The sequence below is a fragment of the Carcharodon carcharias genome, chromosome 16, assembly GCF_017639515.1.
Source record: "Carcharodon carcharias isolate sCarCar2 chromosome 16, sCarCar2.pri, whole genome shotgun sequence".
Taxonomy (NCBI): Eukaryota; Metazoa; Chordata; class Chondrichthyes; order Lamniformes; family Lamnidae; genus Carcharodon; species Carcharodon carcharias.
Window position 1 is genome coordinate 36,003,758 of NC_054482.1, and position 26,590 is coordinate 36,030,347.

The 26,590-nt window shown below is 48.4% G+C and overlaps 1 protein-coding gene across 1 annotated transcript in view; it reads right to left on the bottom strand.

Annotated features, from left to right (window-relative positions):
* Positions 1–23,394: 23,394 nt before the first annotated feature.
* The window catches only part of LOC121288931 (probable voltage-dependent R-type calcium channel subunit alpha-1E), a 1,066,831-nt gene continuing 1,063,635 nt past the window's right edge, over positions 23,395–26,590 (bottom strand). The window contains exons 19-20 of the mRNA XM_041207798.1: positions 25,285–25,893; positions 23,395–23,761 (exon numbers count right to left, since the gene is read on the bottom strand). Coding sequence (XP_041063732.1) covers positions 23,395–23,761; positions 25,285–25,893 — 976 coding nt within the window. The remainder of the gene's footprint in view (positions 23,762–25,284; positions 25,894–26,590) is intronic.

Consider the following 26,590-nt stretch of genomic DNA (forward strand, 5'->3'; position numbering starts at 1 on the left):
CTGAAGACTACATAGTGAAAGACTGGGGACCACACAGGTGAGATACTGAGAACTACATAGTGAGAGACTGAGAACCACACAGTGAGAGGCTGAGAGCTACATAATGAGAGGCTGAGAATTGCACAGTGAGAGGGTGAGGACTACATAGTGCGTGGTTGAGAATTACACAGTAAGAGACTGAGAACTACACAGTGAAAGACTGAGAACTACACAAAGAGAGGCTGAGAACCACATGGTCAGATACTGAGAACGGCACTGCGAGGGACTGAGAACTACACAGTGAGAGATTGAGAACCACACAGTAAGAGACTGAGAACAGCACAGCGAAACACTGAGGAACAATGAGAAACCAAGAACTGCAGAGTGAGAGGCAGAAAATTGCAGGGTGAAACAATGAGAAATACAGTCGGAGACTGAGAACCACATAAGGAAAAACAGTGAGGCACTGAGAGCTACGCACTGAATCATTTAGAACTATATAGAGAGAGGCAGATAACTGCACAGTAAGACAGGGAGGACTACACACAGAGTCTGTGAGAACTCAACATTGAGACGAGAATTGCACAGTGAGACACCAAGAACTACATGATGAGTCACAGAAAACTACACCGTGAGACAATGAAAATGACTGAGTGAGACAAGAACTATACAGTAGGAGACTGAGAATGACACAGTTGGACACTGAGGAATACACAGTGAGAAAACGAGTAGAAATGCACAGTGCATAAGACTCAGACAATGACAAAGTGAGACATTGAGAATGAACAAGTAAAAAACCAAGAACTACCCAGGGAAAAACAAAAAATCATACGTGAGAACACCGAGTACTAAAAAATGTGGCAACGAGAACCAGACAGTAAGACAAGTATGATACAGTGAGCGCTTGGAAACTGCTCAGTGGGAGACCAAGAAATACAGAGTAAGATATTGAGAGCTAGACAGTGAAACACTAAGAACCATAGAGTGAGGCAATAGGAACTAAATAAACAATGAGACATTGAGAATGGCATAGAGATAGAGAACTACACAGTGAAAGACCCCAAGGTGCACATTACGATGCCAACAATTACAGAGCGAGACACTGAGAACTGGACATTTATGCAAGAAAGAGGCTTTAGGACATCAAGATTATACCCTGAGAGACTGAGAACTACACAATGAGAACACAACAACTACACAGCATCAGTGGAGAGAGAAATAAAGTTAAAGTTTCTGGTCTGCCACTTTCATCAGGCAACTGTGCCTTACAGAATGAGATTAGATCAAACACTCAATGTGTTCTAAGATCAACTCTGCTCCTCTATGCACACATGCTGACTGACCCGCTGAGTATTTCCAGCATTTTCTATTATTATTTAAAATTTTTGGCAACCACAACATTTTGCTTTTGTATTAGTTTATCATTATTGAAAGGATAGCTGGCTTTTGAAAATAGCGAAGATGTTTGCTAACGGCATTTGTGTTGGAGTTTATGGAGTCATTGCAGCCAAACTGTCCGGTCAGTACGAACAGTTTTCCAATAAAAAATGTTGTGCCTTTAACAATGCAAGGTACAAGATAAATATTCTACACTGTCCCCATCAAACACTCCCAGGGCAGGTACAGCACAGGGTTAGATAAAGAGTAAAGCTCCCTCTACACTGTCACCATCAAACACACCCAGGGCAGGTACAGCACAGAGTTAGATAGAGAGTAAAGCTCCCTCTAGACTGTCCCCATCAAACACTTGCAGGGCAGGTACAGCACAGGGTCAGTTGCAGAGTAAAGCTCCCTCGACACTGTCACCATCAAACACTCCCAGGACAGGTAAAGCACGACGTAAGATACAGAGTAAAGCTCCCTCTACACTGTCTGCATTAAACACTCCCAGGACAGGTACAGCATGGGGTTAGATATAGAGTAAAGCTCCCTCTACACTGTCCCCATCAACCACACCAAGGGCAGGTAAAGCACAGAGTTAGATACCGAGTAAAGCTGCCTCTACACTTTCTCCATTAAACGCTCCCAGGAAAGGTACAGCAGGGGGTTAGGTACAGAGTAAAGCTCCCTCTACACTGTCACCATCAAACACATCATGGGCAGTTACAGCACAGGGTTAGATACAGAGTAAAGTTCCCTCTACACTGTCCCCATCAAACACTCGCAGGGCAGGTACAGCCCTTGGTTAGTTACAGATTAAAGCTCCATCTACTCTGTCCCCATCAAACACTCCCAGGGTAGCTAGAGCACGAAGTAAGATACAGAGTAAAGCTCCGTCTACACTGTCACCATCAAACACTCCCAGGGCAGGTACAACAGAGGGTTAGATACAGAGTAAAGCTCCCTCTACACTGTCCCAATTGGACACTCCAAGCGAAGGAACAGCACAGGGTTAGATACAGAGTAAAGCTACCTCTACATTGTCCCCATCAAACACTCCCAGGACAGGTACACCCCGTGGTTAGATACAAAGTAAGGCTCCCTCTATACTGTCCCCATCAAACACTCACAGGGCAGGTACAGCACACGGTTAGCTACAGAGTAAATATCCTCCTACACTGTCCCCATCAAACACTCCCAGGACAGTTACAGCCCGGGGTTAGATACAGAGTAAAGCTCCGTCGAGACTGTCCCCATCAAATATTCACAGGGCAGGTACAGCACAGGGTGAAATATAAAGTAAAGCTCCCTCTACATTGGCCCCATCAAACACTCCCAGGACAGGTACACACCGTGGTTAGATACAAAGTAAGGCTCCCTCTACACTGTCCCCATCAAACACTCCCAGGACAGGTACAGCACACGGTTAGATAGAGAGTAAATCTCCCTCTACACTGTTTCCATCAAACACTCCCAGGGCAGGTACAGCACGGGGTTAGATGCAGATTAAAGCTCCCTTTGCACTGTTGCCATCAAACACTCGCACGGCAGGTACAGTACAAGGTTAGACACAGAGTAAAGCTCCCTCTATACTGTACCTATCAAACAATTCCAGGGCAGCTAGTGCACGAGGTAGAACACAGAGTAAAGATCCCGCTACATTGCCCCATCAAACACTCCCAGGGCAGGTAGAGCACGGGGCAAGATACACAGCAAAACCTCTGCTACACTGTCCCATTAAACATTCCCAGGACAGGTGGAGCACGGGATTAGATACAGAGTAAAGATTGCTCTGCACTGTACCCGTGAAACACTCCCAGTACAGGTACAGCGCGGGGTTAGATACAGAGTAAATATCGTTCTGCACTGTCCCCGTTAAACTCTCCTAGGACAGGTACAGCCCGGAGTTAGATACAAAGCAAAGAACCCTAAACACTGTCCCTATCAATCACTCGCAGGGAAGGTACAACAAGGGGTTAGATAGAAAGTAAAGCTCTGTCAACAAAGTTCCCCTCAAACACTCACAGGGCAGGTAGGGCACGGGGTAAGATACAGAGTAAAGTTCCCTCTATACAGTCCCCCTCAAACACTCGCAGGGCATGTACAGCATGGGTTTAAATACAGAGTAAAGCTCCCTCCACACTCTCCCCATCAAACACTCCCAGGACAGTTAGAGCACAGGGTAAGATACAGAGCAAAGCTGTGCTACACTGTCCCCATTAAAGATTCCAAGGACAGGTACAGCACGGGGTAGATAAAGAGTAAAACTCCGTCTACACTGTCCCCATCAAACACTCCCAGGGCAGGTAGAGCACAGGGTAAGATGCAGAGAACAGCTCCCTTTACACTGTCCCCATCAAGCACACCAAGGGCAGGTGGAGCACGGAGTTAGATAGAGCGCGAAACTCCCTCTACACTGTCCCTATCAAACACTCCCAGGGCAGGTACAGCATGGAGTTAGATACAGAGTAAAGCTCCCTCTAATCTGTCTCCATTAAACACTCCCAGGTAAGATACAGCATGGGGTTAGATGCAGAGTAAAGCTCCATATAAACTGGCCCCATCAAACACTCACAGGAGAATTACAGCCCAGGATTAGATACAGACTAAAGCTCCCTCGACACTGTCCCCATGAAACACTCACAGGACAGGTACAGCACGGAGTTAATTTCAGAATAAAGCTCCCTCTACACTGTCTGCATTAAACACACCCAGGAAAGGTACAGCACGCGGATAGATACAGAGTAAAGCTCCCTATACACTATCTCCATCAAATATTCCCAGGACAGGTACAGCATGGGGTTAGATACAGAGAAATCTCCACTTACACCGTCCCCATCAATCACTCCCAGGACAGGGAAAGCACGGGGTGAGATAGAGGTAAGTTCCCTCCACACTGGCCCCATCAATCACTCGCAGGGCAGGTATAACACAAGGTTAGATACAGAGTAAAGATCCCTCTACATAGTCCCCAACAAAAACTCCATGGGCCAGTACAGCCCCTGGTTAGATACAGAGTAAAGCTCCGCCTACACTGTCCCCATCAACCACTCCCAGGGCAGGTACAGCACAGGATTAGATGCAAAGGAAAGCTCCCTTGACACTGACCCCATCAAACACTCCCAGGACAGGTAAAGCACGAAGTAAGATGTCGAGTAAAGCTCCCTCTACACCGTCTCCATTAAACACTCCCAGGACAGGTACAGCATGGGGTTAGATACAGAGTAAAGCTCCCTCTACACTGTCCCCACCAAATACACCAAGGGCAGGTAAAGCACGGAGTTAGATACTGAGTAAAGCTGCCGCTACACTGTCTCCATTAAACACTCCCAGGAAAGGTACACCACGGGGTTAGGTACATAGTAAAGCTCCCTCTACACTGTCACCATCAAACACGCCCAGGACAGGTACACCCCGTGGTTAGATAGAAAGTAAAGTTCCGTCTACACTGTCCCCATCAAACACTCGCAGGGCAGGTACAGCACAGTGTCAGATACAGAGCAAAGCTCGCTCTACACTGTCACCATCCAACACTCACAGGACAGGTGCAGCCCTTGGTTAGTTACAGAATAAAGCTCCATCTACACTGTCCCCGTCAAACACTCCCAGGGCAGGTAGAGCACGGGTTAAGATAGAGAGCAAAGCTTCTGCTACACTGTCCCCATCAAAGACTCCCAGGACAGGTACAAACTGGGATTAAAGACAGAGTAATGCTCCGTCTACACTGTCACCATCAAACACTCCCAGGGCAGGTTCAACAGAGGGTTAAATAGAGAGCAAAGCTCCCTCTACACTGTCCCCATCGGATACTCCCAGCACAGGTACGGCACAGAGTTAGATACAGAGTAAAGCTACCTCTACATTGTCCCCATCAAACACTCCCAGGACAGGTACACCCTGTGGTTGGATACAAAGTAAGGCTCCCTTTATACTGTACCCATCAAACAATCCCAGGGCAGGTAGTGCACGGGGTAGAACACAGAGTAAAGATCCCGCTACATTTTCCCCATCAAACACTCTCAGGGCAGGTAGAGCACGGGGTAGAATACAGAGTAAAGATCCCGCTACATTGCCCCATCAAACACTCCCAGGGCAGGTAGAGCACGGGGCAAGATACACAGCAAAATCTCTGCTACACTGTCCCATTAAACATTCCCAGGACAGGTAGAGCACGGGGTTAGATACAGAGTAAAGCTCCCTCTACATTGTCTGCAACAAACACTCCCTGGGAAGGTACAGCCCCTGATTAGATACAGAGTAAAGCTCCCTCTATACTGTCCCCATCAACCACTCGCAGGGCAGGTACAGGACACGGTTAGAGAGGGAGTAAATCTCCATCTACACAGTCCTCATCAAACACTCCCAGTGCAGGTACAGCCCATGGTTAGATACAGAGTAAAGTTCCCTCTACACTGTCTCCATCAAACACTCGCAGGGCAGCTACAGCACATGGTTAGATACAGAGTAAAGCTCCCTTTATACTGTACCCATCAAACACTCCCAGGGCAGGTAGAGCACGGGGTAGAATACAGAGGAAAGATCGCACTACATTGTCCCCATCAAACATGCCCAAGGCAGGTAGAGCACGGGGTAAGATAGAGAGCAAAACTTCTGCTACATTGTCACCATTAAACACTCCTAGGACAGGTACAGCATGGGGTTAGAAGCAGTGTAAAGCTCGAGCTGCACTGTCCCCGTTAAACACTCCAAGGCAGGTACAGCACAGGGTTAGACAGAGAGTAAAGCTCCCTCTACACTGTCCCCATCAAACAGTCCAAGGACATCTCCAGCCCGGGGTTAGATACAAAGTAAAGCTTCCTCTACACTGTCCCAATCAGACACTCGCAGGGCAGGTACAGCACAGTGTGAGATACAGAGTAAAGCTGATTCTACACTGTCCCCTTCCAACACTCCCAGGACAGGTACAACACGGGGTTAGATACAGAGTAAAGCTCCCAATACACCGTCCCCATCAGACCCTCAAAGGACAGGTACGACATGGGGTTACATATAGAGTAAAGATCCTGCTACACTGTCCACATCAAACACTCCCAGGACAGGTACAACACAGAGTTAGATACAGAGTAAAGCTCCCTCTACACTGTCACCATTAAACACTCACAGGAGAATTACAGCACAGGATTAGATACAGACTAAACCTCCCTATACACTGCCCCCATCAAGCACTCCCAGGACAGGTACAGCACGGAGTTAGTTACAGAATAAAGCTCCCTCTACTCTGTCTGCATTAAACACACCCAGGAAAGGTACAGCATATGGATAGGTACAGAGTAATGCTCCCACTACACTGTCCCAATCAAACACTGCCAGGAAAGGTACAGCACGCGGACAGATACAGAGTGAAGCACCCTCTACACTATCCCCATCAAATATTCCCAGGACAGGTACAGCATGGGGTTAGATACAGAGGTAAGCTCCACTTACATTGTCCCCATCAATCACTCCCAGGACAGGGAAAGCACGGGGTGAGATAGAGAGGTAAGTTCCCTCCACTCTGGCACCATCAATCACTCGCAGGGCAGGTAGAGCACGAGGTAAGATAGAGTAACGCTCCCTCTACACTGTCCCCGTCCAACACTCCCAGGACAGGCACAGACGGTGGTTAGATAAGAGTATAGCTCCCTCTACACTATCCCCAACAAATATTCCCAGGACAGGTACAGCATGGGGTTAGATACAGAGGTAAGCTCCACTTACACTGTTCCCATCAATCACTCCCAGGACAGGGAAAGCACGGGGTGAGATAATGAGGTAAGTTCCCTCCACTCTGGCCCCATCAATCACTTGCAGGGCAGGTACAACACAAGGTTAGATACAGAGCAAAGCTCCCTATGCACTGTCCCCATCAGACACTCCCAGGGCAGGTACAGCCCCTGGTTGGATACAGAGTAAAGCTCTCTCTACACTGTCCTCATCAAACAGTCCAAGGACAGCTATAGCCCCGGGTTAGATCCAGAGTAAAGCTCCCTCTACACTGTCCCCATAAAACACTCGCAGGGCAGGTACAGCACAGGGTTAGATACAAAATAAAGTTCCTCCTACACTGTCCCCAGCAAACACTCGCAGGGCAGGTACAGTACAGTTTGAGTTACAGAGTAAAACTGACTCTACACTTTCCCCTTCCAACACTCCCAGGAAAGGGACAGACCATGGTTAGATACAAAGTAAAGCTCCCTCTGCACTGTCCCCATCCTACACTCCCAGGCAAGGCACAGCCTGTGGATAGATAGAGAGTAAAGCTCCTTCTACATTAACACAATCAAACACTCCCAGGGCAGGGAGAGAACGGGTTAAGACAGAGAGTAAGCTCCCTGTACACTGTCCCCTTCAAACACTCCCAGGGCAGATAGATCACGGGGTAAGATAGAGAGCAAAACCTCTGCTACACTGTCCCCATTAAACACTCCTAGGACAGGTAAAGCACGGGGTTAGATACAGAGTAAAGCTCCCTCTACACTGTCCCCGTTAAACACTCCCAGGCCAGGTACAGCACGGGGATAGATACAGAGTAAAGCTCCATCTACACTGTCCCTGTCAAACACTCCCAGGGCAGGTAGAGCACGGGTTAAGATAGAGAGCAAAGCTTCTGCTACACTGTCCCCATCAAACACTCTCAAGGCAGGTGGAGCACGGGGTAAGATACAGAGCAAAAGCTCTCTTGCACTGTCCCCATTAAACACTCCCAGGACAGGTACAGCAAAGGGTTAGATTACAGTGTAAAGCTCGCTCTGCACTGTCCGCGTTAAATACTCCCAGGACAGGTACAGCAAACAGATAGATACAGAGTAAAGCTCCCTCTACACTGTCCCCATGAAACACACCCAGGCCAGGTACAGCACGAGGTTAGATGCAGTGTAAAGCTCCCTCTACACTATCCCCATCAAACACTCCCAGGCCAGGTACAGCACGGGGATAGATACAGAGTAAAGCTCCATCTACACTGTCCCTGTCAAACACTCCCAGGGCAGGTAGAGCACGGGTTAAGATAGAGAGCAAAGCTTCTGCTACACTGTCCCCATCAAACACTCTCAAGGCAGGTGGAGCACGGGGTAAGATACAGAGCAAAAGCTCTCTTGCACTGTCCCCATTAAACACTCCCAGGACAGGTACAGCAAAGGGTTAGATTACAGTGTAAAGCTCGCTCTGCACTGTCCGCGTTAAATACTCCCAGGACAGGTACAGCAAACAGATAGATACAGAGTAAAGCTCCCTCTACACTGTCCCCATGAAACACACCCAGGCCAGGTACAGCACGAGGTTAGATGCAGTGTAAAGCTCCCTCTACACTGTCCTCATCAAACAGTCCAAGGACAGCTACAGCCTGGGGTTAGATACAGAGTAAAGCTCCCTCTACACTGCCCCCATAAAACACTCGTAGGGCAGGTACAGCACAGGGTTAGATACAAAATAAAGTTCCTACTACACTGTCCCCATCAAACACTCGCAGGGCAGGTACAGCGGAGGATTAGATATAGAGTAAAGCTCACTCTACACTGTGCCCATCCAACACTCCCAGGACAGGCACAGCCTGTGGATAGATAGAGAGTAAAGCTCCTTCTACATTAACACAATCAAACACTCCCAGGGCAGGGAGAGAACGGGGTAAGATACAGAGTAAGCTCCCTGTACACTGTCCCCATCAAACACTCCCAGGGCAGGAAGAGCAAGGGTTAAGACACAGAGCAAAGATTCTGCTACACTGCCCTCATTAAACATGGGCCCCAGCTATGCCTGCCTCTTTATGGGGTATGTGGAGCATTCCTTGTTCCAGTCCTACTCCGGCCTCCTGCCACAACTCTTTCTCCGGTACTTCGATGATTAATTCGGTGCTGCTTCATGCTCTCGTCGGGACTTGGAAAAATTTATTAATTTTGCTTCCAATCTCCACCCCTCCATCATTTTCACGTGGTCCATCTCTGACACTTCCCTTCCCTTCCTTGACCTCTCTGTCTCAATCTCTGGTGATAGACTGTCCACCAATATCCATTACAAGTCTACCGACACCCACAGCTACCTCGACTACAGCTCCTCACACCCCGCTTCCTGTAAGGACTCCATCCCATTCTCTCAGTTCCTTCGCCTCCGTCGCATCTGTTCCGGTTATGCTACCTTCAAAAACAGTTCCTCTGACATGTCCTCCTTCTTCCTTAACCGAGGTTTTCCACCCACGGACATTGACAGAGCCCTCAACCGTGTCCGGCCCATCTCCCGCGCATCCGCCCTCACGCCTTCTTCTCCCTCCCAGAAACATGATAGGGTCCACCTTATCCTCACTTATCACCCCACCAGCCTCTGCATTCAAAGGATCATCCTCCGCCATTTTCGCCAACTCCAGCATGATGCCACCACCAAACACATCTTCCGTTCACCCCCCCCTGTTGGAATTCTGTAGGGATTGTTCCCTCCGGGACACCCTGGTCCACTCCTCCATCACCCCCTACTCCTCAACCCCGACTTATGGAACCACCCCATGCCCACGCAAAAGATGTAACACCCGCCCCTTCACTTCCTCTCTCCTCACCGTCCAAGGGCCCAAACACTCCTTTCAAGTGAAGCAGCATTTCACTTGCATTTCCCCAAACGTAGTCTACTGCATTCGTTGCTCCCAATGTGGTCTCCTCTACATTGGAGAGACCAAACGTAAACTGGGCGACTGCTTTGCAGAACACCTGCGGTCTGTCTGCAAGAATGACCCAAACCTTCCTGTCGCTTGCCATTTTAACACTCCATCCTGCTCTCTTGCCCACATGTCTGTCCTTGGCTTGCTGCATTGTTCCAGTGAAGCTCAACGCAAACTGGAGGAACAACACCTCATCTTCTGACTAGGCACTTTACAGCCTTCCGGACTGAATATTGAATTCAACAACTTTAGGTCTTGAGCTCCCTCCTCCATCCCCACCCCCTTTCTGTTTCTTCCCCCTTCCTTTTGTTTTTTCCAATAAATTATATAGATTTTTCTTTTCCCACCTATTTCTATTATTTTTAAATATTTTTAAATCTTTTATGCTCCCCCCATCCCCACTAGAGCTATACCTTAAGTGCCCTACCATCCATTCTTAACTAGCATGTTCGCTTAGATAATATCACCAACTTCAACACCTATGTGTTCTTTTGTTCTGTTGTCTGTGACATCTTTTGATGATCTGCTTCGATCACTGCTTGTTTGTCCCTACAACCACACCACCCCCCTCCTCTTCTCTCCCCCAACCACCGCCCCCCACCTCTCTCTCCCCCCCCCCCCCACCCCAACACCAAACACCTTAAACCAGCTTATATTTCACCCCTTCCTTGGATACACCTAGTTCTGTTGAAGGGTCATGAGGACTCGAAATGTCAAATCTTTTCTTCTCTGCCGATGCTGCCAGACCTGAGCTTTTCCAGGTAATTCTGTTTTTGTTTTGGATTTCCAGCATCCGCAGTTTTTTTGTTTTTAACCCCATTAAACATTCCCAGGACAGGTAAAGCAAGGGGTTAGATTATAGTGTAAAGCTCACTCTGCACTGTCACCATTAAACACTTCCAGGACAGGTACAGCAGAGGGTTAGGTACAGAATAAAACTCCCTCTACACTGTCCCAATCAAACACTCGCAGGGCAGGTACAGCACAGGAATAGATACAGAGTAAAGCTCCCTCTACACTGTCCCCATCAAACACTCCCGGGCAAGGTACAGCACGGGGTTAGATACAGAGTAAGCTCCATCTACAGTGTCACCATCAAACACTCCCAGGGCAGGTACAGCACAGGGTTAGATACAGAGTAAAGCTCCACATACACTGTCCACATCAAAGACTCACAGGAGAAGTATAGCACAGGATTAGATACAGACTAAAGCTCCCTCAAAACTGTCCCCATCCAACACTCACAGGACAGGTAAAGCAAAGTGTGAGACACAGAGTAAAGCTGACTCAACACTGTCCCCTTCCAACACTCCCAGGACAGATACAGCCCGTGGTGAGATACAGAGTAAAGCTCCCTCTACACTGTCCACGTCAAACACTCCCAGGGCAGGTAGAGCATGGGGTAAGATACAGAGTATAGCTTCCTCTATAATATCTCCATCAAATATTCCCAGGACAGGTACAGCATGGGGTTATATACAGAGGTAAACTCCACTTACACCATCCCCATCAATCACTCGCAGGACAGGGAAAGCATGGGGTGAGATAGAGAGGTAAGTTCCCTCCACACTAGCCCCATCAATCGCTCGCAGGGCAGATACAACACAGGGTTAGATACAGAGTAAAGCTCCCTCTACATTGACCCCATCAAACACTTCCAGGACAGGTACACCCCATGGTAGATACAAAATAATGCTCCCTCTACACTGTCCCCATCAAACACTCCCAGGGCAGTTACAGCCCGGGGTTAGATACAGAGTAAAGCTCCCTCTACACGGTCCCCATCATACACTTGCAGGGCAGGTACAGGACACGGTTAGATAAAGAGTAAATCTCCCACTACACTGCCCCCATCAAACAATCCCAGAGCAGGTACAGCCCGTGGTTAGATACAGAGTAAATTTCCCTCTACACTGTCCCCTTCAAACACTCGCAGGGCAGGTACAGTATATGCTAAGATACAGAGTAAAGCTACCTCTATACTATACCCATCAAACACTCCCAGGGCATGTAGGGCACGGGGTAGAATACAGAGGAAAGATCCCACTACATTGTCCCCATCAAACATGCCCAAGGCAGGTAGAGCATGGGGTAAGATAAAGAGCAAAACTTCTGCTACATTGTCCCCGTTAAAGACTACTAGGACAGGTACAGCACGGGGTTAGATACAATGTAAAGATCGAGCTGCACTGTCCCGTTAAACACTCCCAAGGCAGGTACAGCACAGGGTTAGATACAGAGTAAAGCTCCCTCTACACTGTCCCCATTAAACAGTCCAAGGACAGCTACAGCCTGGGGTTAGATACAAAGTAAAGCTCCCTCTGCACTGTCCCCATCAAACACTCGCAGGACAAGTACAGCGGAGGATTAGATATAGAGTAAAGCTCCCTCTACACTGTACCCATCAAACACTCTCAGGACTGGTACACCCCGTGGTTAGATACAAATTAAAGCTCCCTCTGCACTGTCCCCATCCAGCACTCCCAGGAAAGGTACAGCCCGTGGATAGATAGAGAGTAAAGCTCCTTCTACATTAACACAATCAAACACTCCCAGGGCAGGGAGAGAATGGGGTAAGATACAGAGTAAGCTCCCTGTACACTGTCCCCATCAAACACTCCCAGGGCAGGTAGAGCAAGGGGTAAGATACAGAGCAAAGATTCTGCTACACTGCCTCCATTAAACATTTCCAGGACAGGTACAGCACGGGGTTAGATTATAGTGTAAAGCTCATTCTGCACTGTCACCATTAAACACTCCCAGCACAGGTACAGCAGAGGGTTAGATACAGAGTAAAGATCCCTCTACACTGTCCCCATCAAACAATCGCAGGGCAGGTTCAGCGCAGGATTAGATACAGAGTAAAGCTCCCTCTACACTGTCCCCATCAAACACTCCTGGGCAAGGTACATCACGGTGTTAGATACAGAGTAAGCTCCATCTACAGTGTCACAATCAATCACTCGCAGCTCAGGTACAACACAGGGTTAGATACAGAGCAAAGCTCCCTATACACTGTCCCCATCAGACACTCCCATGGCAGGTACAGCACAAAGATAGATACAGAGGAAAGCTCCCTCTATATTGTCCCCATCAAACACTCCCAGGACAGGTACACCCCATGGTTAGATACAAAGTTATACTCCCTCTAATCTGTCCCCATCAAACACTCGCAAGGTAGGTACTGCACACGGTTATATACAGTGTAAAGCTCCCTCTATACTGTACCCATCAAACACTCCCAGGGCAGGTAGAGCACCGGGTAGATTAGAGAGGAAATATCCCACTATATTGTCCCCATCAAACACTCCCAAGGCAGGTAGAGCATGGGGTAAGATAGAGAGCATAACCTCTGCTACACTGTCCCAATTAAACACTCCTAGGACAGGTAAAGCACGGGGTTAGATACAGAGTAAAGCTCCCTCTACACTGTCCCCGTTAAACACTCCCAGGCCAGGTACAGCACGGGGATAGATACAGAGTAAAGCTCCATCTACACTGTCCACATTAATCACTCGCAGGGCAGGGACAACACAGGGCAGGTAGAGCACCAGGTAGATTACAGAGTAAAGCTCACTCTATACTTTCCCCATCAAACACTTCCAGGGCAGGTAGAGCATGGTGTCAGATACAGAGCAAAAGCTCTCTTGCACTGTCCCCATTAAACACTCCCAGGACAGGTAAAGCACAGGGTTAGATTACAGTGTAAAGCTCGCTCTGCACTGTCCCCGTTAAACACTCCCAGGACAGGTACAGCAAACGGATAGATACAGAGTAAAGCTCCCTCTACACTGTCCCCATGAAACACACCAAGGCCAGGTACAGCACGTGGTTAGATGCAGAATAAAGCTCCCTCTACATTGTCCTCATCAAACAGTCCAAGGACAGCTACAGCCCGGGGTTAGATACAGAATAAAGCTCCCTCTACACTGTCCCCATAAAACACTCGCAGGGCAGGTACAGCACAGGGTTAGATACAAAATAAAGTTCCTCCTACACTGTCCCCAGCAAACACTCGCAGGGCAGGTACAGCACAGTTTGAGATACAGAGTAAAACTGACTCTACACTTTCCCCTTCCAACACTCCCAGGAAAGGTACAGACCATGGTTAGATACAAAGTAAAGCTCCCTCTGCACTGACCCCATCAAACACTCCCAGGACTGGTACACCCCGTGGTTAGATACAAAGTAAAGCTCCCTCTGCACTGTCCCCATCCAACACTCCCAAGACAGGTACAGTATGTGGATAGATAGAGAGTAAAGCTCCTTCTACATTAACACAATCAAACACTCCCAGGGCAGGGAGAGAATGGGGTAAGATACAGAGCAAAGATTCTGTTACACTGCCCCCATTAAACATTCCCAGGATAGGTACAACATGGGGTTAGATTATATTGTAAAGCTCATTCTGCACTGTCACCATTAAACACTCCCAGGACAGGTACTGCAGAGGGTTAGATACAGAGTAAAGATCCCTCTACACTGTCCCCATCAAACACTCGCAGGGCAGGTACAGCACAGGATTAGATACAGAGTAAAGCTCCCTCTACAGTGTCCCCATCAAACACTCCCGGGCAAGGTACAGCACGGTGTTAGATACAGAGGTAAGCTCCATCTACAGTGTCACCATCAATCACTCGCAGGGCAGGTACAACAGAGGGTTAGATACAGGTCAAAGCTCCCTATACACTGTCCCCATCAGACACGCCCAGGGCAGGTACAGCACAGGGATAGATATAGAGGAAAGCTCCCTCTACACAGTCCCCATCAAACACTCCCAGGACAGGTACATCCCGTGGTTAGATACAAAGTTATGTTCCCTCTAATCTGTCCCCATCAAACACTCGCAAGGTATGTACAGCACACGGTTAGCTACAGAGTAAATATCCCCCTACCCTCTCCCCATCAAACACTCCCAGGGCAGTAACAGCCCGGAGTGAGATACAGAGTTAATCTTCCTCTACACAGTCCCCATCAAACACTCGCACGGCAGGTACAGGGCACGGTTAGATAAGGAGTAAATCTCCCTCTACACAGTCCCCATCAAACAGTCATGGGGCAGGTACCGCACATGGTTACATACAGTGTAAAGCTCCCTCTATACTGTACCATCAAACACTCCCAGGGCAGGTAGAGCATCGGGTAGAATACAGAGGAAATATCCCACTATATTGTCCCCATCAAACACTCCCAAGGCAGGTAGAGCACGGGGTAAGATACAGAGCAAAAGCTCTCTTGCACTGTCCCCATTAAACACTTCCAGGACAGGTAAAGCACAGGGTTAGATTACAGTGTAAAGCTCGCACTGCACTGTCGCTGTTAAACACTCCCAGGACAGGTACAGCAAACGGATAGATACAGAGTAAAGCTCCCTCTACACTGTCCCCATGAAACACTCGCAGGGCAGGTACAGCAAAGGGTTAGATACAAAATAAAGTTCCTCCTACACTGTTTCCAGCAAACACTCGCAGGGCAGGTACAGCACAGTTTGAGATACGGAGTAAAACTGACTCTACACTTTCCCCTTCCAACACTCCCAGGAAAGGTACAGACCGTGATTAGATACAAAGTAAAGCTCTCTCTGCACTGTCCCCATCAAACACTCGCAGGACAGGTACAGCGGAGGATTAGATATAGAGTAAAGCTCCCTCTACACTGTGCCCATCAAACACTCCCAGGACTGGTGCAGCCCGTGGTTAGATACAAAGTAAAGTTCCCTCTGCACTGTCCCCATCCAACACTCCCAGGACAGGTACAGCCCGTGGATAGATAGAGAGTAAAGCTCCTTCTGCATTAACACAATCAAACACTCCCAGGGCAGGGAGAAAATGGGGTAAGATACAGAGTAAGCTCCCTCTACATTGCCCCCATCAAACACTCCCAGGGCAGGTACACCCCATGGTTAGATACAAAGTAATGCTCCCTCTACACTGTCCCCATCAAACTCTCCCAGGGCAGTTACAGCCCGGGGTTAGATACAGAGTAAAGCTCCCTCTACATGGTCCCCATCATACACTTGCAGGGCAGGTACAGGACACGGTTAGATAAGGAGTAAATCTCCCACTACACTGCCCCCATCAAACAATCCCAGAGCAGGTACAGCACATGGTTGGATACAGAGTGAAGCTCCCTCTATACAATACCCATCACACACTCCCAGGGCATGTAAGGCACGGGGTAGAATACAGAGGAAAGATCCCACTATATTGCCCCATCAAACACTCCCAAGGCAGGTAGAGCACGGGGTAAGATATAGAGCAAAACCTCTGCTACACTTTCCCCCTTAAACACTCCCAGGACAGGTACAGCATAGGATTAGATACAGAGTAAAGCTCCCTTTACACTGTCCCCATCAAACACTCCAAGGGCAGTTAGAGCACTGGGTAAGATATAGAATAAAGATCCCTCTACATTGTCACCATCAAACACACCAACGGCAGGTAGAGCCCGGGGTTAGATACAGAGCAAATCTCCTGCTACACTGTCCCCGTTAAACACTCCCAGGACAGGTGCAGCATGGGGTTAGATACAGAATAAAACTCCCTCTGCACTGTCCCCATCAAACACTCTCAGGGCAGGTACAGCAAGGGGTTAGATACGGAGCAAATCCCCCTCTACACTAACACCATCAAACACTCCCAGGGCAGGTAGAGAATTGGGTAAGATACAGAGTAAGCTCCTTCTACATTGCCCCCATCAAACACTCCAAGGGAAGGTAGAGCACAGGGTAAGATACAGAGTAAAGATCCCATAACACTGTCCCCATCAAACACTCCCAGAGCAGGTACAGCATGGGGTTAGATACAGAGTAAATCTCCCTCTACACTGCCCCCATCAAACACTCTCAGGGCATGTACAGCACGATGTTTGATACTGAGTAAAGCTCCCTCTACACTGTCACCATCAAACACTCCCAGGGCAGCTACAGCATGGGCTTAGATACAGAGTAAATCTCCCTCTGCACTGTCCCAAACAAACACTCACAGGGCACATAACACACAGGCTTAGATACAGAGCAAAACTCCCTGTAAACTGTCCCATCAAACACTCCCAGGGTAGGTAGAGCATGGGGTTCGATACAGAGTTAATCTCCCTCTACACAGTCCCCATCAAGCACTCCCAGGGCAGGTACAGCATGGAGTCAGATACAGAGTAAAGCTCCCTCTACTCTGTCTCCATTAAACACTCCCGGGCAAGGTACAGCATGGGCTTAGATACAGAGTAAATCTTCCTCTACACTGTCCCAAACAAACACTCGCAGGGCAGGTAACACACAGGCTTAGATACAGAGTAAAACTCCCTCTAAACTGTCCCATCAAACACTCCCAGGGTAGGTAGAGCATGGGGTTTGATACAGAGTTAATCTTCCTCTACACTGTCCCCATCAATCACTCGAAGAGCAGGGACCACACAGGGTTAGATACAGAGTAAAACTCCCTCGAACACTGTCCCCATCAAACTCTCGCAGGGAAGGAACAGCACAATGTGAGATACAGAGTAAGGCTGACTCTACACTTTCCCTTTCCAACACTCCCAGGACAGGTACAGCCCGTGGTTAGATACAAAGTAAAGCTCCCTCTGCACTGTCCCCATCAAACACTCGCAGGGCACGATCAGCGGAGGATTAGATATAGAGTAAAGCTCCCTCTACACTGTCCCCATCAAACACTCGCAGGGCAGGTATAGCAAAGTGTGAGACACAGAGTAAAGATGACTCAACATTGTCCCCTTTTCCAACACTTCCAGGTCAGGTACAGCCCGTTGTTAGATACAGAGTAAAGCTCCCTCTACACTGTCCACGTCAAACAGTCCCAGGGCAGGTAGAGCATGTGGTAAGATACAGAGTAAAGCTCCCTCTACAATCTACCCATCAAATAATCGCAGGGCATGTACAGCACGGTGTTAGATACTGAGTAAAGCTCCGTCGAACACTGTCCCCATCAAACACTCGCAAGGCAGGTACAGCACAGGGTTAGATACAAAATAAAGGTCCCTCTACACAGTCCCCATCAAACACTCGTAGGCCAAGTAGAGGAAGGGGTAAGGTACAGAGTAAAGCTCCCTCTACACTGTCCCCATCCAACATTCGCAGGGCAGGTACAGCACAGTGTGAAATACAGAGTAAAGCTTCTACTACACTGCTCCCTTCCAACATTCCCAGGACAGGTACAGCCCGTGGTTAGATACAGAGTAAAGCTCCCTCTACACTGTCCCCATCAAACACTCACAGGGCAGGTAGGGAACGGGGTAAGATACAGAGTAGAACTCCCTCTACACTGTCCCCATCAAACACTCCCAGGGCACTTCGAACACTGGGTAAGATACAGAATAAAGCTCCCTCTACATTGTCGCCATCAAACACTCCCAGGGAAGGTAGAGCCCGGGGTTAGATACAGAGCAAAGCTCCTGCAATACTGTCCCCATTAAACACTCCCAGGACAGGTACAGCACGGGGTTAGATACAGTGTAAATCTTGCACTGCTCTGTCCCCGTTAAACACTCCCAGGACAGGTACAGCACGGGGACAGATACAGAATAAAGCTCCCTCTATACTGTCCCCAAGAAACACCCCCAGGACAGGTACAGCACAGGGTTAGATACAGAGTAAAACTCCCTCTACACTGTCTCCATCAAACACTACCAGGACAGGTACAGCATGGGGTTAGATACAGAGTAAAGATCCCTCTACACTGCCCCCACCAAACACTCGCAGGGCTTGTGCAGCACGAGGTTTGATACCGAATAAAGGTCCCTCTACACTGTCACCATCAAACACTCCCAGAGCAGGTACAGCATGGGGTTAGATAGAGAATAAAGCTTCCCCTGCACTGTCCCCATCAAACACTTCCAGAGCAGGTACAGCATGGGGTTAGATAGAGAATAAAGCTCCCCCTGCACTGTCCCCATCAAACACTCGCAGGGCAGGCAGAGCAGAGTGTTAGATACAGATTAAATCTCCCTCTACACTGTCCCCATCAAAACTCCCAGGGCAGGTGGAGCATGGGGTTAAATACAGACTAGATCTCCCTCTACACGGTCCCCATCAAACACTCGTAGGCCAAGAAGAGCACAGGGTGAGATACAGAGTAAAGTTCACTCTACAATGTCCCCATCAAACACTCCCAGGGCGTGTAGAGCACGGGGTAAGGTACAGAGAAAAGCTTCTGCAACACTGGCCTCATTAAACACTTCCAGGACAGCACAGGGTCAGATACAATGCAGATCTCGCTCTGCACTATCCCCATTAGCACTCCCAGGACAGGTACAGCACGGGGTTAGATTCAGAGTAAAGCTCCCTCTACACTGTCACAATCAAACAAAGCTAGGGCAGGTAAATCACGGAGTTAGATACAGAGTAAATTACCCTTAACACTCTCCCCTTCAAACATTCCAAGGACAGGAACAGCACGGAGTTAGATACAGGGTAAAGCTCAATATACAGCATCACAATCAGACACTCCCAGGACAGGTACGACACGCTGTTAGATACGGAGTAAAGTTCACTCTACACTCTCCCCATCATAGACTCCTAGGAAAGGACAACCCGAGATAAGATACAGAGTAAAGGTCCATCTACACTGTCCCCATCAAATACTCGCAGGGCAGGTACAGCACAGTGTTAGATACTGAGTAAAGCTCACTCTACACTGTCCCATTCCAAAACTCCCAGGACAGGTACAGCCTGTGGTTAGATAGAGAGTAAAGCTCCCTCTACACTGACGCCATCAAATATTCCCAAGGCAGATAGAGCACGGGGTAAGATACAGAGCAAAGCTTTTGCTACACTGGCCCATTAAACATTCCCAGGAAAGGTACATCACGGGGTTAGATGCAGAATAAAGCTCCCTCTACACTGTCACCATCAAACAAACCCAGGACAGGTACAGCATGGATTTAGATACAGAGTAAACCTCAATATACAATGGCCACATCAGACACTCCCCGGACAGGTACAACACGGGGCTACAAACAGAGAAATGCTCTCGCAACACTGTCCCCATCAAAACTCCCAGGGCATGTAGAGCACGGTGTAAGATACAGAGCAAAACTTCTGCTACACTGTCCCGATTAACCACTCCCAGGACAGGTACAGCATGGGGTTAGATGCAGAGTAAAGCTCGCCCTGCACGGTCCCAGTTAAACATTACCAGGACAGGTACAGCACGGGGTTAGATACAGGGTAAAGCTCTCTCTACTATGTCCCCATCAAAGACTCCCAGGACAGGTACAACCCGGGGTTAGAAACATAGTAAAGCTCCGACTAAACTGTCCACATCAAACAATCGCAGGGCAGGTACAGCACACTGTTAGATACAGAGTAAAGTTCCCCCTACACTGTCTCCATCAAACACTCCCAGGGCAGGTACAGCACGGGGTTAGATAAAGAGTAAAGCTCCCTCTATACTGTCCCCATCGCAAACTCCCTGGGCAGATACAGCCCAGTGTTAGATGCAGAGTAAAGCTCCCTCTAGACTGTCACCATCAAAAAAACGCAAGGCAGGTACAGCATAGGATTAGATGCAGAGTAAAGCACTCTATACACTGTCCTCATCATACACTCCCAGGACATGTACAGCACAGAGCTAGAAACATAGTAAAGCTGAATATGCACCGTCCCCATCAGACACTTCCAGGACAGTTACGACATGGGGTTAAAAACAGAAAAAAGCCCCCTCGACACTGTACCCATCAAACACTGCGAGGACAGGTACAGCACTGAGGTAGATATAGAATAAAGCTCACTCTACACTATCCACATCAAACACACATAGGCCAAGTAGAGCACGAGGTACGATACAGAGTAAAGCTCCCTCTACACTGACCCCATTAAACACTTCCAGGCAGGTTGAGCATGGGGTGAGATACAGACCAAAACTTCTGCTAAACTGGCCCCATTAAACACATCCAGGATGGGTACAGCACAGGGTTAGATACCGTGTAAAGCTCGCTCTGCATTGTCCCCATCAAACAGTCCCAGGGCAGATACAGCACAGGTTTAGATACAGAGTAAATCTCCATCTACACTGTCACAATCAGGCACTCCCAGGACAGGTATGACATGGGGTTAGATATAGAGTAAAGTTCCCTCTACACTGTCCCCATCAAACACGTGCAGGGCAGGTACAGCACCACTAACACTAATATCTTCAAACACTCCCAGGGCATGTAAAGAACGGGGTAAGATACAGAGTAAGCTCCCTCTACACTGTCCCCATCAAACACTCCCATGGCAAGTAGAGCATGGGGTAAGATACAGAGCAAAGATTTTGCTACACTATCCCCATTAAACACTCCCAGGGCAGCTACAGCACAGGGTTAGATACAGAGTAAAACTCCCACCACACTGTCCCCATCAAACACTCCCAGAGCAGGTACAGCACGGGGTTAGATAGAGAATAAAGCTCCCTCTAAACTGTCCCCATCAAACACTCGCAGGGCAGGCAGAGCAAAGGGTTAGATACAGATTAAAGCTCCCTCTACACTGTCACAATCAAACAAAGCCAGGGCAGGTAAATCACGGAGTTAGATACAGAGTAAAGCTCCCCCTACACTATCCCCATCAAATATTTCTAGGACAGGTACCGCATGGGGTTAGATACAGAGGTAGGCTCCCCTTAAACCGTAACAAAAACAGAATTACCTGGAAAAACTCAGCAGGTATAGCAGCGTCGGCGGAGAAGAAAAGAGATGACGTTTCGAGTCCTCATGACCTGTCAACAGAACTGTTGAAGCGTCATGAGGACTCGAAACGTCAACTCTTTTCTTCTCCGCCGATGCTTCCAGACCTGCTGAGTTTTTCCAGGTAATTCTGTTTTTGTTTTGGATTTCCAGCATCCGCAGTTTTGTGTTTTTACCCATTAAACCGTCCCCATCTATCACTGCCAGGACAGGGACAGCACGGGGTGAGATAGAGACGTAAGTTCCATCTACACTGGCCTCATCTATAAATTGCAGGGCACTTAGAGCACGGGGTAAGATAGAGCGCAAAACTCCTGCTACACTGTCCCCATTAAACACTCCCAGGACAGGTACAGCACAGGGTTAGATACAGTGTAAAGCTCGCTCTGCACTGGCCCATCAAACACTCCCAGGACAGGTACTGCACGGGGTTAGATACAGAGTAAAGCTTCTGCTACACTGTCCCCATCAAATACTCCTAGCGCAGGGACAGCCCGGGTTTAGATACAGAGTAAAGCTCCCTCTACACTCTACCCTTCAAACACTCCCAGGGCAGGTACAGCACAGGGTTAGATACAGAGTAAAGCTCCCACTACACTGTCCCCTTCCAACACTCGCAGGACAGGTACAGCCTGTGGTTAGATATAGGGTAAAGCTCCCTCTACACTGTCCCCATCAAACACTCCCAGGGCAGGTAGAACACAGGGTTAGATACAGAGCACAGCTTCTGCTACACTGTCCCCATTAAACAGTCCCAGGACAGGAACACCCCATGGTTAGATATCAAATAAAGCTCCCTCTACACTGTCCCGATCAAACACTCCCATGGTAGGTACAGCACGGAATTAGATACAGAGTGAAGCTCCCTCTACACTGTCCCCATTAAACACTCGCAGGGCAGGTACAGCCTGTGGTTAGATACAGAGTGAAGCTCCCTCTACACTGTCCCCATCAAACACTCCCAGGACAAGTACAACACTGTACAAAAATAAATTAGTGCCGGTGCTGAAATCTGAAAAACAGAAAATGCTGGTAATACCCAGTAGGTGTCGCAGCTGTGGGGAGAGAAGCAGAGCTAACGTTTCAGGTTTGAGAGTTTTCATCAGTACCTGCGTCTGCCAGTCCCGCTGTGCATTTCCAATGTTTTCTGTTTTTATTTCAGATTAATTATGGGTTAGGTACAGCATGAAGCCTCCTTTACACTGGCCACCACGTTGACCAAAACTGTCAAAATATTATTTTGTAATGCACATACAAACTGTCTCCCTGTATCAAGCAGAGGCAACCCTTCCCCTATTTGTGAGAAACCTCAATACCCACCCCAATGTTACTTTACTCGTGCCGGGCTCGGACCCATAGCCAATTGGTACCACTTACAGCCAATGACTTGCAGTGGCACAACCTCCATTGCTAACTAAATGGAGAAGGTCCCACCTGAGGGTCCTTATAAGGTGAAGACTGAGGAATCTTCCAGGCACAAGCCTAGATATGAAACTAATCGAGAGCTGGGTAGCAGTCATGGAGCAGTGTCAGCATATTGAGGTATTGGTTAGAATTCAATCTCGGCGTATGCTCACCCATGGGCTGGTGAGCTGAGAGCTAGTCTCAAATCACCCTCACAGCACCAAGAACGATTCACTTTCACCTCTGAGTCAGAGATGCTTGGAGCAAATTCTAGTGATCTTCACAGGCTTGTGGTGAAGTGAAGGGTGGGCTCAGTCCAGCATGCCCTTGTTTTTTCCAATCACAACACTGAAAACAAAAAGGCTCCTACCTGGTGCAACAAGAGAATCCATGGGGGTCTCTGTGCTTTCGCAATCCAGATCAATCTCAGTCTGGTCCCGAGACTTGTCCTGGTCAGGGTTCCTGGAACTTGTCAGCTCAGTCAGCCCTGGTGAAGTTGGGGTTTTTTTTAGATCCAGCTGCAGGTTTAACAAGCTGGTCTCTTCATTAATCTGCTGCTTGTCAAGCTTGCTGTTCTTTGCACTGTCCACATTTTCATTTTCTGTGATCTGAGTGCCTTCTGTTCCCACTTGCACACTGGGCAGAGTCATGTCGGTGCCCAGCTTTTGATTCAGACGGCTGTGTGGAGACATTTCAGACACGTCAGTCGAGACAAGTTCTGCCAGCCCCCTTTTTTCCTCCCCTTCCTACTTCCCTTCTTATCTCGGGAAACCAGTCCTGTTCGCCATCACCTGCGATTTTTGACCTACATTGTCTCCCAGTCAGGCAACACCCCAAGGAGTCACTGGGCATCAAAGGGAGCATCAGGCACAAGCTGGTACAGGTCGTATTCAGGACCCTGGAGATACTGGCACCTTCTGGCTGCTAAGTGAACTCCATGGGGTTGCTGGCCTTGGGGTGCCCATCAACAACAGGGGTATGAGGTGGAACATCAGCCATTCACCCCCAACATTAGCATACCTCCAAATGGCCCAGTGTAGGGGCTGGTGAAGTTCCCATCCCAAGGAGGATTATCAAAAGAAAACCTGAACCAGGGCTGAGGAGGAGATATTAAGGCACGCAATCAAAAGCTTGGTCAAAGAGTTAAATTTTAAGAAACACCTTAAAGGAGGAAAGAGAGAGATGGAGAGGTTTCAGGCGGGATCTCCAGACCTTGGAAACTTGGTAGCTGAAGGCATGACCACCAATGGTAAGGTGAAGCAAGTGGGAGATGTGCAAAAAGTCAGAATTGGAGGAACACGGAGTTCTGGGAGGGAACAAGAAGTGGAAGCAAACTGGTCCATCTCTGAGAATGTGATCCAGGTTTACAGGCACCTGTGTCTCCTCTCCATCAGGATTTCAACAGGGGGCATCAAGACGTGAATGATTTCAGACTATCTCATTTCAGTTGCTGTGAGCGGGAGCTGATGCAAACTGGGCTCAGTATCAAAAGCCAATATTTCTGTCGAGTTTTAATGCACCAGATAACCTAAGATTGCAAACTCTGGTTGGACATATTCCTGGAGGAATCATCATCTGACCACCAGCCCCCACACTAGCACCACTGATTGTCCAACACATCCATTCTCTGGATGCCCTGCTAACCCCCACTAATTCCCTTGAATGAATAATTCTTGACTGTCAAACAGAATTTGTTCCCACAATTTTTGAATGTCACTATGACTTTTCTTCTGTTTGTTTCCACACAGCAATGTCCTGGAGACTTTTCTTCAATTAAAAGTAACACTAAGGCAATTCTGGAGGATGGACAGGCCTAATGTTTATCCCAGGGACACATAAGAAACTGCTAAAACTCCATTGCTGGGAGCTGAGGCAGTTTTACTACAGTCAGGAAAGACATGCTGTTTTAAATAGGGGTGCCAGCTCTCCCAGATTGTCCTGGAGTCTCCCAGAATAACTTCCCAGATACTCCAATGAGGAACCTTGGAGGAAAAGAGGCAACCAATCAGAGCGTCCCAACAAATCCAGAATGCAGCACAGCCCAGGTTTCAGCAAGACCACAAGGTGGATAGAGTGGTTTTTGAAATGCAATGGATTGTGGGTACTTTCATTATCATTATTGCCTGTCAATATTTTGAAATGTTGGAGGGAAACCTTTGAATATGGTCCAAGCAATGTTGGCGATATCAAGAGCTACTGACCTTGTGTGCGGCCTGCCTCTCCACGAGAGTGCCTTTGTCTGTTCCCTGGTGCCCTTCTCCTCAGGGCTATGGCTTGGAAGGCCACTCTCCTGCCCCTTAGTCTGCAGCAGCCCCTCCTCTTTGCTGTCCCTGGCCCCATGGCTGAGATTGGTCTCGTCGCTCTCCTCCAGTCCCAATTTTGCTTCCTTGTACAGGGACCTGTACCTCCTTTTAACCCGCGTGGGCTCATCCAGCCTCAAGCTCTCCCCAGCCTCGGCATTCCGGCTGTAAGTCCTGCTCTGTCTGCAGTCCTGATCCCCATTCACTTTGGGGGAGGAGCCTTCCTTGCTCTCTCCTGCAGGCTGCCAATTGTTGCGGAGCGACTGACTCTTGAAGACTTCTCGTTTTCCGCCTTCTCCCACTCTTGCCTCCTTCGCCTGCTGCTCACCAAGCCGCCGGAGACTGTCACCTTCGAAGATCCTGGAACGATGTCTCCGATACCTGCTCCCCTCCAGCCCTTGCAAGGCCTCAGCGAATAGAGCTTCACGGCTGCTCATCTGTATTCGCCTCCTTAGTTGGCTGGTTCTGGCCTCCCAGATAGACATGTGTTTGTGCCTCCTAAGCTCCCTCCTGTATCCAAATGGAGACCAGAACACAACAGTACAGAAATAGAACAAAGCACCAACACAACAAAACAGAGGGACATGACAGGAAAAAATTAAAAAGGTCACTGACAATCAGAAACAATCACTGAAATATTTGGAAGAGAGCAAAGCTGACATGCAGTGAAAAATCTCAGGACACATCTTTTGTTGCGCTCATGGCTTTCAACATTGTTCCTTTCTGTCACACCAGAATCACTCCACTCAGATCATTATGAGCAGTGCCCCACCTAAACACTTGTTCTCTCTGCCATCCTATTTTACCCTTCTTTTGGGGTACACTGCAAAGAGAGAGAAGATTGGAGTGAAGAGAACCACAGGATGAGTCATGTAATCATAGGGAAGGCCACTTTTGGACAGATGACAAGGTGTTGCCAAGGGTGCAGGAGGATTCACGTTATACTCAATGAGTAGGAGCCTAACTTTGAATTTCCATTCGCATCTCACTAATTTAACAAACAGTGGGAAAATTTTAATAACCAGAAGTACAGCTATTATCTCAATTCTTAGATGATCTTTCCCTTCTCCCACTGTCATTTACCTGGAACACTTTAATCCCTCTCTCACACTCCTGTATCTGGAACACACTAATCCCTCTCACACTCTCCTGTATCTAGAACACTCTAATCCCTCTCTCCTACTCCTGTATCTGGAACACTCTAATC